Source organism: Myotis yumanensis, unplaced genomic scaffold (genome assembly GCF_028538775.1).
Source record: "Myotis yumanensis isolate MYYU_CA2020_CCGP unplaced genomic scaffold, mMyoYum1.0.hap1 SCAF_14, whole genome shotgun sequence".
Classification (NCBI taxonomy): domain Eukaryota; kingdom Metazoa; phylum Chordata; class Mammalia; order Chiroptera; family Vespertilionidae; genus Myotis; species Myotis yumanensis.
In genome coordinates, this window is record NW_027223765.1 from 24,172,228 (window position 1) to 24,185,898 (window position 13,671).

Genomic DNA, 13,671 nt, shown 5'->3' on the forward strand with positions numbered 1-13,671 from the left:
TTCAGAGAGGAAGGGAAAGGGGGAGAGAGATAGAATCATCAATAATGAGAGAGAACCATTCATCGGCTGCCTCCTGCGCGCCTTCCACTGGGGATCAAGCCTGCAACGGGGTCATGTACCCTGATGGGGAATCGAACTGTGATCTTCTGGTTCATGGGTTGATTCTCAACCACTGAGCAACACTGGCTAGGCAAGTTGCCTGAATTTTAAATCCCAAATTTGCTACTTACTGGCTGCTATAAATATCGTTGTGTCTGTCTGTCTACTTGTCTATTTTTGTCCACCCATGGTCGTATTTCTTAGCGTCCAATCAGAATTATGGAAAGATAACAGCTTGAAATGTAGATAATTAACTTAAAAATGCAACGTTGTGATGATATCTTCAGGGGAAAATGACTGAGCTTTTCTTTTTTTTTTTTAAAGCAATTACTAAGTGATCTTGTAATTTTTTTGATTACTTGTACTAAGGTCTAGAGATTTAAAATAAATAAATGCCCATCGTTTTCTCTGGCCTGTATATTTAGTCCCTTTCTCTGTCCTGGGAATAAGGAACAAAATCATTAACTATGAATTTCACTTCCTTGTGCATCCCTTGCCTCTATTCCATAGGGAAGGAGAGAAGTCTCCCTCTCTCTCCTTCTGTTGTACAAAAAGTATAAAGACTTGAGGGTTGATTTATTTCCCAGACTGCACAGCAGCTAAAGGAATCAGGAAAATCAGCTCAAAGTATAGAGGAGCTGAGGATTGGGGGTAACTTAGAGGTAAATAGAAGTTGGGACATTTTTACCAGAATTGTGTCCTGGCTGATCATCATGTTCCTAATATCTACCATTTATTGGTCATCTGTATGTGTCAGCCACTCTGCTCAGCACTTTGTGTATGTCATAGATGTGGATGCTTAGCAGCAGCCAGACTGTAAGAAATATTTCTCCCCCTTCACCCCTCCCAAATCTCCCTCTGCCAAGATTCACAAGAATGTGTAGTGCCAGGCAGTATTCAGGGCTCTTATGGCCCTGGGCTGCAGTCAAGCCTCTTTAGGCCACTGCCACGGGGGGCTGGCTCTAAAGATGTCCCTTCCTGCACAGTGGCCCTTTTCTCAGACTCGGGCTAGCTATCTACCTGTCACCAGTGGGTGCTGGGTTCCAGCAGGGTCTCTGAGTGTCTGCCTCCTTTTTTCATAATTTTCATTCTCCAAGCATTTGGCAAACATGGTAGGGGCAGATCCCTCTTCTCTGACCCTTCTAAGTCACGCCCCCTTCCAATGCCTGCCCCTTTAGGGTGGGGATGCCCAGTTAAATTTGAAGTTCATTCAGATAAATAAGAATTTTATGTTTTGTTTTTAGTGTAAGTATGTCTCATATTGGCTGGACCAGGGCCCTCCCAAATGAAGGCATGAGCAGTGGAGCCCAACTCCTGCCTCAGACCACTTCCCTTTCAGCCAGAAAACTTGAAAAGGCTATTGATTCTTCCCTGGGTCAAGGGAATCCAGACATTAATAACACAAAGCTGGGTCACCCTTACTGAAAGGAGTGAGGAGAAAATTACATCTCATTCTTTATGAGGCATCTGCTAGGTGACAGAAATAAAACCCTGGGTGATCTTAACCATGACTTTTTAATACTCAGCTCAGCTATGTTTCCATAATCTTATTTAGTCCTCACAATAAACTCACCGAGTAGGTGTTAAGATTCTTGTTCGACAGATTAGGGCAGGGGACCTCAAACTACGGCCCACGGGCCACATGCAAATACAAATATTGTATTTGTTCCCGTTTTTGTTTTTTTACTTCAAAATAAGATATGTGCAGTGTGCATAGGAATTTGTTCATAGTTTTTTTTTTTTTAAACTATAGTCCGGCCCTCCAACGGTCTGAGGGACAGTGAACTGGCCCCCTGTTTAAAAAGTTTGAGGACCCCTGGATTAGGGAATTGACATGCAAAGTGGTAAACCTGCTAGTAAGTGGTGGAGACAGGATCTAAACCAGAAAGTTTTAAATTCATTTCAAGTAATTACATGACATTACATTCCAGAAAGTGTCCATATATTTAAAAAGTGTGACTTGCATGGGAAGCAGGAATATTGAATAACTGAGACAATTCACAGCTTCAAATATGCTCTGATATTTTACTTTTAGCCTGTTCTCAACTTCCCCATTTTGAGAAATGTCAAGTGGGGTTCACCAGAAACAGACTCTGGGAAAAGGATCTGGTTGCAAGTGGCTTATCCTGGAGGCACACTGATAGGGGAGTGGAGATGAGAGAGAGGGAGAGGAGGCAGCTAATTCCGGCTGAGTTAGTGAGCAGGTTACCGCTGTAGGCAGCTGGGGCTCAGTTCTGCTGGGGACGACATGCCATCTCACCCCTGTTCTAACGGTTGCTGCTGCTTCTTCTTGCCTAGGCTGTATGCACGTCCAGAAGGCAGATATTTACTTCCTTATCGATGGGTCTGGCAGCATCAAACCAGATGATTTTCTTGAAATGAAGGTGTTCATGAATGAGGTGATAAAGATGTTCCATATCGGGCCCGACAGAGTACAGTTTGGAGTCGTTCAGTACTCAGATGGAATTAACAGTCAGTTTATCCTCAGCCAGTATCCCAGCGTGGCCAGACTGAAGGCAGCCATCGATGGCATCCAGCAGTCGGGAGGCGGCACCATGACAGGTCAGGCCTTGAGTGTCATGGCTCAGGTCTTTGCAAACACTGCTCGCCGAGACGTGCCTTGGTATCTCATAGTCATCACTGACGGTCAGTCTGCGGACCCAGTGGCTGAGGCGGCAGAGGCATTGAGGAGAGACAAAGTCATCATTTATGCGATTGGGGTCCGAGACGCTAACACCACTGAGCTTAAGGAGATAGCGAAAGACAAGATGTTTTTCGTGCATGAGTTTGATTCACTGAAGGCCATCCAACAAGAAGTGGTTCAAGACATCTGCTCCTCAGAGAGTAAGACTTTTTTCTTTAGTCTCTCTCTCTAAATATATGTGTCTAGTCTATGTGAATAGGCTTCATTCTTTTTTTAAAAAATATATTTTATTGATTTTTCACAGAGAGGAAAGGAGAGGGATAGAGAGTTAGAAATATTGATGAGAGAGAAACATCGATCAGCTGCCTCCTGCACACCTCCTACTGGGGATGTGCCCCCAACCAAGGTACATGCCCTTGGACGGAATCGAACCTGGGACCTTTCAGTCCGCAGGCCGATGCTCTATCCACTGAGCCAAACCGGTTAGGGAGGCTTCATTCTTGAAGTGTGGATTCACTGGTCCATTAGTGAGTATTAGACACAGAGTGACCATGACCTAGAATGAACCAGGATGGTCAAATTTTATATTTTTATCATACAGCTGTGTCTATTTTAAGACCGGTCTGTGCTAGATCATAGAAAATTTATTTTGTTGACCTCCTCTTTTACCCCCTTTAAAATATTTTTATGTTTCATAGAAAATTTATTTCATTGACTTCCTCTTTCACCCCCTTTAAAAATATTTTCATGTTGTACATATGCCACCTCAGACTGTCTCTGAGGACTTGTAATTAATTGGGTTCAGTCTCTGAGTGAATGTTCTGTTCTGCTCCTTTCCCCCTCCAGCCTGTAAGAACAAGAAAGCTGACATTATCTTTCTGATAGATGGTTCAGAATCCATCTCCCCAAAAGACTTTGAAAAGATGAAGGGATTCATGAAGAGGATGGTGAATCTATCTAATATTGGGGCCGATGAAATTCAGATTGGTCTTTTGCAGTTCAGCTCAAACCCCCAAGAAGAATTCAGGCTCAACCAATACTCCTTGCAGATGGACATTAACAGAGCCATCTCAGATGTTCAGCAGATGAACGATGGCACCCGCACTGGGAAAGCCTTGAATTTCACGCTGATTTATTTTGACAGTTCAAGAGGAGGGAGACCCGGTGTTCATCAGTATTTGATTGTGATCACTGATGGGGTCTCCCAGGACAATGTAGCCATACCAGCCAAGGCCATCAGGGACAAAAACATAATTATTTTTGCCATTGGAGTGGGGGAAGCCAGACGCTCTCAGCTTTTGGAGATGACTAATGACCCTGGCAAAGTGTACCATGGAGAAAATTTTGAGTCCCTGCAGAATCTGGAGAAGGAAATATTTTATCAGGTCTGCATTCCAGAAGGTGAGTGACAGAGGGTTTGTTATTTGATCTATGAGCCCATCATAGGTGTCAGGGACCCTGTTGGATTTCTTAATAAAGTAAAACTGATCCTTCTAGCTGGGGGAGGGAGGGAAGATCACCCTGTGGGGAGAACAAGAGGACCAAACTCCTAACGCTGTGGTTCACCTTCCCCTGGGGATATTTTTAAATCATCCCCTGGCTCCTGCCCTCTGGTCTCCAAAGGCCTGAACTTTCTCAGAACTGTCTCTCTAGAAAGTCCTCACACCTCTTCCCCATATTCCTTGTAGATAGATGAAACCATACAGGAACACGTACATACAGCTTACTGATGATTTGGGCATATCGAGAAGGAAATAGAAGCAGAGAATACTACCGGTTAGATCAGGGGTGGGCAAACTTTTTGACTCGAGGGCCACAATGGGTTCTTAAACTGGACCGGAGGGCCGGAACAAAAGCATGGATGGAGTGTTTGTGTGAACTAATATAAATTCAAAGTAAACATCATTACATAAAAGGGTACGGTCTTTTTTTTAGTTTTATTCATTTCAAACGGGCCGGATCCGGCCCGCGGGCCGTAGTTTGCCCACGGCTGGGTTAGATAGTAGTTCATATGAAATAGAACACACTCTTTTTTTTTATGTGGCTCTGTACAGGGGTCTCTCTACTCTGTTGCTAATCTGCTTCCACGGGGTTGAGGTCATTCTCAATCCCATTTTATCTCCTCAAACTTTTATCAAAACAGCACGGTCCAGAGACAAGGGTTCCTCTTCCCAATAGTCTGAGTCTGTCCTTCTGATCTTATCTCAAGACTTGGCTTTCAGTGGGTGACTGACCCAGAGAATGTCTTCATGGATGACTGTACCTCCTTCCCACAGGGAGTGAGAGTCTATAGCAAACTACATTGTAATCAGTATAGCTAACCTTTAGGCCAGTGATGGTGAACCTATGACACGCGTGTCAGAGGTGACACGCGAACTCATTTTTTTGGTTGATTTTTCTTTGTTAAATGGCATTTAAATATATAAAATAAATATCAAAAATATAAATCTTTGTTTTACTATGGTTGCAAAGATCAAGAAATTTCTATATGTGACACGGCACCAGAGTTAAGTTAGGGTTTTTCAAAATGCTGACACGCCGAGCTCAAAAGGTTCGCCATCACTGCCCTATGCTGTACTTTCCATCCCCATGACTATTCTGTAACTACCAACTTGTACAACAAGGATACCTTCTGAGAAAAGCATCCGTAGGTGATGTCATGGTTCTGCAGACATCATTGAGTACAAGTACCCTAGATGGTATATCCTTCTAATGTAGGTACTATACTTTTATAGGACTGGTAGCACGGTAGGTTTGTTTACACAGTCTCACCACAAACAAGTGAGTAATTGTAGCGTAAGCTCTGACTGTTGGCTTTTCTTTCTGTAGTGCAAGTGCCTGATTTAAGCTTCCAATGCCAAGGCATCCATTTCCAAGAGGCATCTGCTTCAAAGAAGGCTATCCGGAATAAACACATTGCCTGCCTCTCTAAATAAAGAACCATTCCCCCCACATCCCAACTGAGGCTCCTTTGTTTTAGAGATCTTGGTTGACTTTTATAACTGACCATTTAAGCTACTTGTTTTTTTCTTTTCTTGTGCTTTAAATTCACCCTCTTATTTTTTTTAAAGTATATTTTTATTGATTTCAGAGAGGGAGAGAGAGATAGAAACATCAATGTTAAGAGAGAATCATTGGTTGGCTGCCTCCTGCATGCCCCACACTGGGGACCGAGCCCTGGAATCGAACCATGACCTCCTGGTTCATAGGTTGACGCTCAGCCACTGAGCCAAGCCGGCCAGGTGGGATGTCAGTTTTTAAAAATAGCTGTCCTACAAATTAAAGATGACACCACACATTATAAGTTAATTTAAAACATAAGAGGAAAGCCTGGCCAGTCTTGCTCAGTCCCCAGGGTAGGGCATGCAGGAGGCAGACAATCAATGAATCTCTCTCATCATTGATGTTTCTATCTCTCTCCCTCTCCCTTCCTCTCTGAAATCAATATAAATATATTTTAAAAAATAAAAATAAATTAATCTATAAAGAGTGAGCTGCAAAACCTTAGCCCCTCCTCCCTCACCCTTGGCCCAATAAAAGCAGAACCCCAGACGTCTGCATTCTCTCTCTCCCTCTCTACCTGTGATCTTGCTGTGTTCCCTCTGGTGTGCCTTGTACATCCCAGGGCCTCTAAGTAATAAACTCTTCTTTTCTTTAAAGTCTCCCAGTAGTTATTGCTGGAGGGCAACTTGCTGAAGGGTAATAAGAACCAAAGTGTTAGTCCAGTTATAAAATTGGTTTAGAAATAGGAGATGTCTGTGGGAAGATGATTGAGGCCCAGGTGAGTACCCCCAGGAATTTCTAGCGATTGCATTATTATCCATAGACTGAGACCAGCACAAAACAGTAATACATTGAGCTATGACCTTATCATGGCTGCAACATCACTATGCAATAGGAATTTTCAGCTCCATTATAATTCTCTGGGACAACAGATATATATGTGGTCTGTCATTGACTAAACCGTCATTGTGAGGGTCATGATAGTGCTGCTGGCAGAAATTGCAAGGAGGTTGACACATGTATAGGAGGTTGTGGCATGGTAAGATTTATTCGGATGGAAATAGAAGGCAGCCCCTGGGTTTCCAGTGTCCTATCTCCACCATCACGTTATGGAAAAAGTCCAATCTTGCCTTCATCGAGGCCAAAACAATGGCCTGTGTGGTCTGCCCAGGTGGCTGGTAGACTCACTTGATTGCTACAGAGATGATGCTTGAATAAACAGGGCAAGCGTGTGTTACTGGGAGGAAAGGAGGAAGGGAGGAAGGAAGGGAGGGAAAGGGAGAGAGAGGGAGAGGGAGCGGGAGAGAGAGCGAGCTTTGTTAGCTGGGATTATATTATTTTGGGTTTGGGAAGGAGCAGGTGCTCCTTTCAAACTAACCAATCAATTTCCCAAGCTTTCATGGGTTTCTGATGGGTTCACCTCCTAACCAATCTATTAATTTCCCAGGCTAGATTGACAGGCCCCTGTGATCGCCGTCTTAGCTCCTATTGCACATGCCTCATGGAATACTACCGGTTAGATCAGGGCTGATCAGGGGGTTGGGGCGCCTTCCCTTGTCACGAACAGAGCAGGGCGGATGGGGAGGTTGTGGCCCCACCCCCTGTCACACACAGAGCCGCAGGGCGATCAGGGGGTTAGGGCGCTGCCCCGTCACACTGATCCCGGTGCCGGAAGCCTCGCTGCTCCGCTAATCCCGGTGCCGGGAGGCATATTACCCTTTTACTATATAGAATAGAGGCCTGGTGCATGGGTGGGGGCCGGCTGGTTTGCCCTGAAGGGTGTCCTGGATCAGGGTGGGGGTCCCCACTGGGGTGCCTGGCCAGTCTGGCTGAGGGGTTGAGGGCCGTTTTCAGGTTGGTGGGAGACTGACTGCTCCTTTTTTCCTTTTTTTTTTTTTTCTATTCTGGGCCAGCTTTAGCTCTGAGGCCTCACTGCTGAAAACATTGATACAATGTTGCGGTCCAGCTGGCTGAAGCCCCGCTGACTGAAAGCCGGTTTCTAGGGTTTTGTTTAGCTTCTATATTTGCAACATAGTTGCTTAGAGTTGCAACTGAGAGGCCGGCAGTGGCAGGCGGGGAACGTTGGAGTTCGCCATCACTGGAGCAAGCAAGCCTCCCTGTTCGCTTCAGTGCATGGCTGCCGGCCGCCATCTTGGCTGACAGTTATTTTGCATAAGGATATGCTGATTAGCCAATGGAAAGGGTAGCGGTTGTACGCTAATTACCATGTTTCTCTTTTATTAGTGTAGATAATGTCTAATTCCATCTGCTCCTCTCCTTTATTAATATCTTGCTACCTATTCTAGTAGCATACACAGAATAGCATAGAATGTCATGTAACGGAATAATATGGCATAGTAATGTATAGTGTGGTATGGTGAAGTATAGTATAGTATGGAATCACATAGAAGAATATATAATGGAACCCATAAGTCCAGTATTGCTACATTAACCCTATTTGAAACATATATTATTTGTTCTGATACCCAGTTTCCAGAATCATCATGAGAAAAACAAGAGAGATTAAGAAATAGATGGGAAATAATGGAGGCAGGATTTGACTTCCCAACAGCTGGTGTCAAAAGCTGGAGCCAATATGTAATACTCTTTGTAATACTTTAAGCAATAAAACAAAAAAAAAGTAAAAAAAAAAAGCTGGAGCCAATTTTCTAGAGTATTAAATTAATATTTTTGTTTTTATTGTCTAAAGAATATCACTACTTTGCAGTATCCTTGGTGAACTCAGAAATCAATTGAGAAGAGTGCATGTATAACATGTTTTAAGAAAGCATGGGTTATGGGATGTCCTGCATTAAGCAGTTCAGATTCTTCAGAAATTAAAGTCCAATTTTTGTGTTTATATGCACCTGGGTATTATCTGGGAGAGAAAAATAGATATAGGATTCCATCTTCTCTTTTCAATTCATTTTGTACAATGCAGTAAATTAGGATTTATATTTATTTCAGCTTTGTCTCTTGACTTTTTTGATAAAATTAGCTAGATATTTTAATAATAGCTGAAACCTAATTAATTCTAGAATTCTAGAATCATAACGCTGAATCATAAAGACCTTAGAGGTTATTTAGCAAGGTTAATACCCTTTCCATTGACAGGGAAAGAAAATACTTCTTGCATTACAGAATCATGCCAGCTGAAAAGGTCCCTGGGGAAATGTAAATTAGAAATATTGGAATAATATACCATACCACAAAAAGGAACTTCCTTTTTTGTGAAGTCAGATTTGATATAGAAATAGGATTCACATCTGTGGAAACTCTTTTTGGTGAATTTCAATTAGAGATTTAAAAATCAAAACAAGCCCTGGGCGAGTGGCTCAGTTGGTTGGTATATTGTTCCATACAGCATTGTGGGTTTGATTCCCCGCATATCTAGGTTGTGGGTTTGATTCCCCACATATCTAGGTTGCGGGTTTGATTCCCTATTGAGGCACCTTTGGGAGGCAACCGATTGATGTTTCTAATATCTGTGTTTCTCTCTCTCTCTCTCTCTCTCTCTCTCTCTCTTCTTCCTCCTTCCCTCCCATTCTCTCTAAAATCAATAAACATACCTTTGGTGAGGATTAAAAAGAAATAAAAACAAACCCAAGATGTTTTATATGAAAGGAAGGGAGGAAGACATTTTCTATCTTGGCAACTCCAGAAACATATTTGGCTAGCTAGCTGGGAGTATGATATTTAGGTGATAGAAAACTCATGGCTCACCCCTGGATCTCAGATTCCTGAGAAACTTTAAGCCACTGTTTATAACCCTTTTTACTGGTGATGAATCCAATATTTATTTTCCTCATAATTGTGTCCTCCCCTCCCTAAATGTGAAGTTTTGTTTTCATTGATTCTGAGCCAAATACTCCAATATGTGCTGGTCTAAGGAGAAAATGTCCACATGTCCTGGTTTGCCCTGGACAGTCCCAAGTTATGTTTGTTGTCCAGAAGTAATTAATAATAGTGGGCCTTCTTATGGGCAGTAAGTTACATTTTAAGTAATTTATTCAGATTCTAATTCAGATACATCTGTGACCATCAACTTTTATCTCTTCCGTAGAATTTTGTGCATTGTCTTGTCTACCTGTGAGTGGGTGGGTATAGACTGAAAGGTCAATAGACCTTCACATTCTCGCTACACCTTTCCAGGAGGGCTTAAAAGTTTTCAGGCAGAAGTAACAGAAAATTGGGAGAGATTGTCAGTCCTGATCTTTTCTAATATGCTCCCCTGAAACAAGGTCTATGCATGGGTGGTGAATGAAGAAGAAAACTTCAGGGGAAAAGGAAATAGTATAGCTTATGCTGAAAGAGACACAAGGGTCATTTATATCTTCTTCCTCATTCACTTGTCAAATATTTAATGAGCATCTATCTGTATTAGGTCCTGGGAAAGTAAGATGACATAGTCCTACTATCAAGGAATCCTTGTTTGGTGGTAGAGAAGATTAAGTACAGTAAATCATAGGCATTTGATAATACACCCTGAGGAACTGGGAACATGAGTGAGAAAGAGCTTTAGGGAAGGGGTTCCTTAAACTGCTACTTGAAAGATATGTATGAGTTAACCAGACAGAGGGTTGAGGGGATGGGAAAGAACATTTCAGGTAGAGGGAATAGGATTTGCAGAGGCACAGAGGTATGAAACAGTATATGTTGTATCTGTTAGCTTTTGCTGTATAACAAACCATCCCCTAAATTAAACAATAACCATTATTTAACTTATACTTCTATGGGTAGTCTGGGGTTCTTTTTTTCAGGGCAGTTTTGGTTGATACCTGGGCCTGGTCATGCATTTATAGGTGACTAATTTGATTTTTTTTCTCCTTCATCTTCAAAGAATGCAACCTAGATTTGTCTGTAGCAATTGATATCTCCACTCCCACAAGGCAAGATCAGGAGAAGCTTCAAGGGTTACTGCCAGAGCTGATGCAACAGTTGGCCTTGCTTCCTAACATCAGCTGTAGTCAGATCAACACAATGTTTCGCTACTTGGTTCCTGGCTCAAATGGCCAGCTTATCTTCGACTCGGGCTTTGAGAAGTATAGCGATGAAATCATTCAGAAGTTCTTGGTTCATCAGGCTTCCAAGAGCAACCGCATGGATGTGGATTTTTTGCAGTCCCTGGGAGATAATGCGATCCACCTCTCTTTTGCTAAAGTGAAGGTAATAAATGCTGAGAACTCATGTTATGGAACCATCAGGCAGGGTTAGGGGGATAAGGCTTTTGTGACTGAGGCCAAGTAAACTGTTCTTCACTGGAGATCCTACAGAGAGGAAAACATTATTTGCCCGGACTGGTGTGGCTCAGTGGTAGAGCATTGGCCCCTGCACCAAAGGGCTTTGGGTTTGATTCCTGGTCAAGGGCAGGTATCTGGGTTGTAGTTTGTCCTGGGCCCAGTTGGGGTGTGTGTGGGAGACAACCAATCGATGTGTCTCTCTCACATCGATGTTTCTCTTTCTCTATCTCCCCTGCCCCTTCCTTTCACTCTTTTTAAAAATCAATGGAAAAAATATCCTCAGGTGAGGATTGAAAAAACCCCAAACATTGATTTTTCCCCCTTCAGTCATGCATCCGATGAATTTCTTGACTAGTATAATTTACTTTTTAAAATTAAAATTTTCTGTGAGTAAAGATAACACATTTTAATTGTAGAAAATGCAAAAATACTTTTGGTATTTTTACATTGATAAAGATGAATATTGTAAGATAATTTTTGGAAGGTATTTTTAAGTGAACACGTTAAGCTGGTCCAAATCATTATTTTTTTTGGGGGGGGGGATAGGGAACTGGGGGATGGGAAGTTGAAGTAAAAATGAATGCGTAATAAAATGAATAATGAACAGGTAAAAGGGAAGAGGGCGAAAGGCTGGATACAACCAGAAAAGCTAAACTCATCCTTGCATTTTAAAAAAATGTGCAACTTACAGCATCCATCTTCTCCATTCCCTCCCCACTTCCCTTTCTCCTTTCCCTCCCAACTTCTCCCATCCTGCCCTCACCCCTGCCCCCAAACAACAGGTCCTGTTAGTGTTCACAGATGGCCTGGATGATGATTTAGAGAGACTGAAGAAGACATCTGCGCTTCTCCGAGGCAAAGGTAAGTGCACGGGGTTGCCCTGCACGGACCTCATTCCTCTCACAGGGGCTGAGATACCCAGATTTCCAGATGGCACTGGACTCTATTAAGCCTCCAGACTGTTAACCCAGGTGACAGGAGCTCAGTGCCCACCAGGCTGATACCCAGTCTCCCTCTTCGTATGAATCAGGGGGCTGTTCAGGGCTGAGAGACCCTGTGGCCCGCATCCCCGACACTGGGCCTCTCTTAGCCAGGACTGACTGGTTCCCAGCCTGGCATCTGCATTTGAGGGTGGGGAGAGGGGTGAAGGTGCAACTCCTACTCCATGCTGAGTGGGTGCTGTTAGCTCCTTTAGGCTATGTAGCGGTCCATATGTCTCTTTTCCCTGAACTCCGGAATCAGCTTAAATCTGGGCCTCGCTCTTTCCACTGCCCTGCTTCCTTGTTTGCTGCCTAATTCTTTCTCCTTCTCCATCTCCAAGGGCTGCTTCTGGTTGATGTGGCATCTTTGTGAAATTAGAAAAAGATGCCCAGTGCTCTGGGTGGGTGCCATCCTGTGCCTGGGCTCCTGGCTCAGTGAGTGGTGCGCTGGCTGCATTTCAGCACCCACCAGTTCCTCTGCTGGGTGTCCTTGGGCAGTGCCTTCTGTACAGCTGCGCCTGGTTACTCTGGCCATCCCCAGCCTGTGCTACGTAAAGGCTCCGAAGCAGCTCAGGGTGCACAGCCAGCAGCATGACTTGTTCAAGCTCCCTTCGTCCTTCTCCCTCCTCGGTAGAGTAGGTTCATCGTGTTCTGGGGAGGATGTTTTCCCTTGGTTAACAACGCGTTGGAATATGTTTTATGATAATTTGCTTCCAGCTAAATTTACCAAATGGATCGCTACTGGAAGTTTAAGTTGTTGCAACTTTTCTGGCAGAGATTTGGGAGTCTGTGACAAAAGACTGCAAACGTGGTCTATGTGCTGAAGCAGCAATTCCATTTCCAGGAATGTGTTTTCAGGAATGATGAAGAGTATGTGTGACAACTTTTAACCACAAGATTGTGAAGCAGCTTTCTTTCTTTCTTTCTTTCTTTCTTTCTTTCTTTCTTTCTTTCTTTCCTTCCTTCCTTCCTTCCTTCCCTTTCTTCCTCCCTTTCCTTCTTTTCCTTCCTTTCCTTCCTCCCTCCCTTCTTTCTTTTCTTTTCTTCTCTCTCTCTCTCTCTCTCTCTCTCTCTCTCTCTCTCTCTCTCTCTCTCTTCCTCCCTCCCTCCCTCCTGCCCTTCCTTCCTTCCTTCCTTCCTTCCTTCCTTCCTTCCTTCCTTCCTTCCTTCCTTCCTTCCTTCCTTCCTTCCTTCCTTCCTTCCTTTTTGCAATAGCCAAAAGCTGATGTGCGTGCGAATTTACTGTTCAAAATAGTAACACTAACATTTGGTCTGAAAGTCTAGAAACAGTGATTTCTAGCCAAATGTGAAGTGTCCTTGTTCATGTGTTCTCTGTTATGTGGACAAATCCAGATGACGTGTTAGTGACTGATTCAGTAGAATAGGCCAGGTTATGCTGCAATACCAAGCAACTTCCAGATCTCAGTGGCTTATAGTAGCAAGAATATATTCATTTGATGCCTCACGCCCACTCATATACGTGGCATGCTCTTCACTCAAGTACCCAGGCTGAAGGTAGGGTTTATTCCTGTGGCAGGAGAAAGGAAATGAGGGAAATTGCTCCCTACGCTTGACATTTCTCCCAGCGAGCGACACATATCACTTCTGTACACAGTTAATTGGTCAGAGCAAGCCATATGGAAGATTCTAACTTTCAAGAGATAGATGATATTTTCACAGATAAGGAACTGAGGCTCAATGAGAG

At 43.4% G+C, this 13,671-nt stretch overlaps 1 protein-coding gene across 1 annotated transcript in view; it reads left to right on the forward strand.

Annotated features, from left to right (window-relative positions):
• LOC138992387 (collagen alpha-4(VI) chain-like) overlaps positions 1–13,671 on the forward strand; it is a 111,586-nt gene that overhangs the window by 39,071 nt on the left and 58,844 nt on the right. Inside the window, 4 exon segments of the mRNA XM_070391119.1 lie at positions 2,398–2,943; positions 3,590–4,144; positions 10,587–10,912; positions 11,769–11,847. Coding sequence (XP_070247220.1) covers positions 2,398–2,943; positions 3,590–4,144; positions 10,587–10,912; positions 11,769–11,847 — 1,506 coding nt within the window.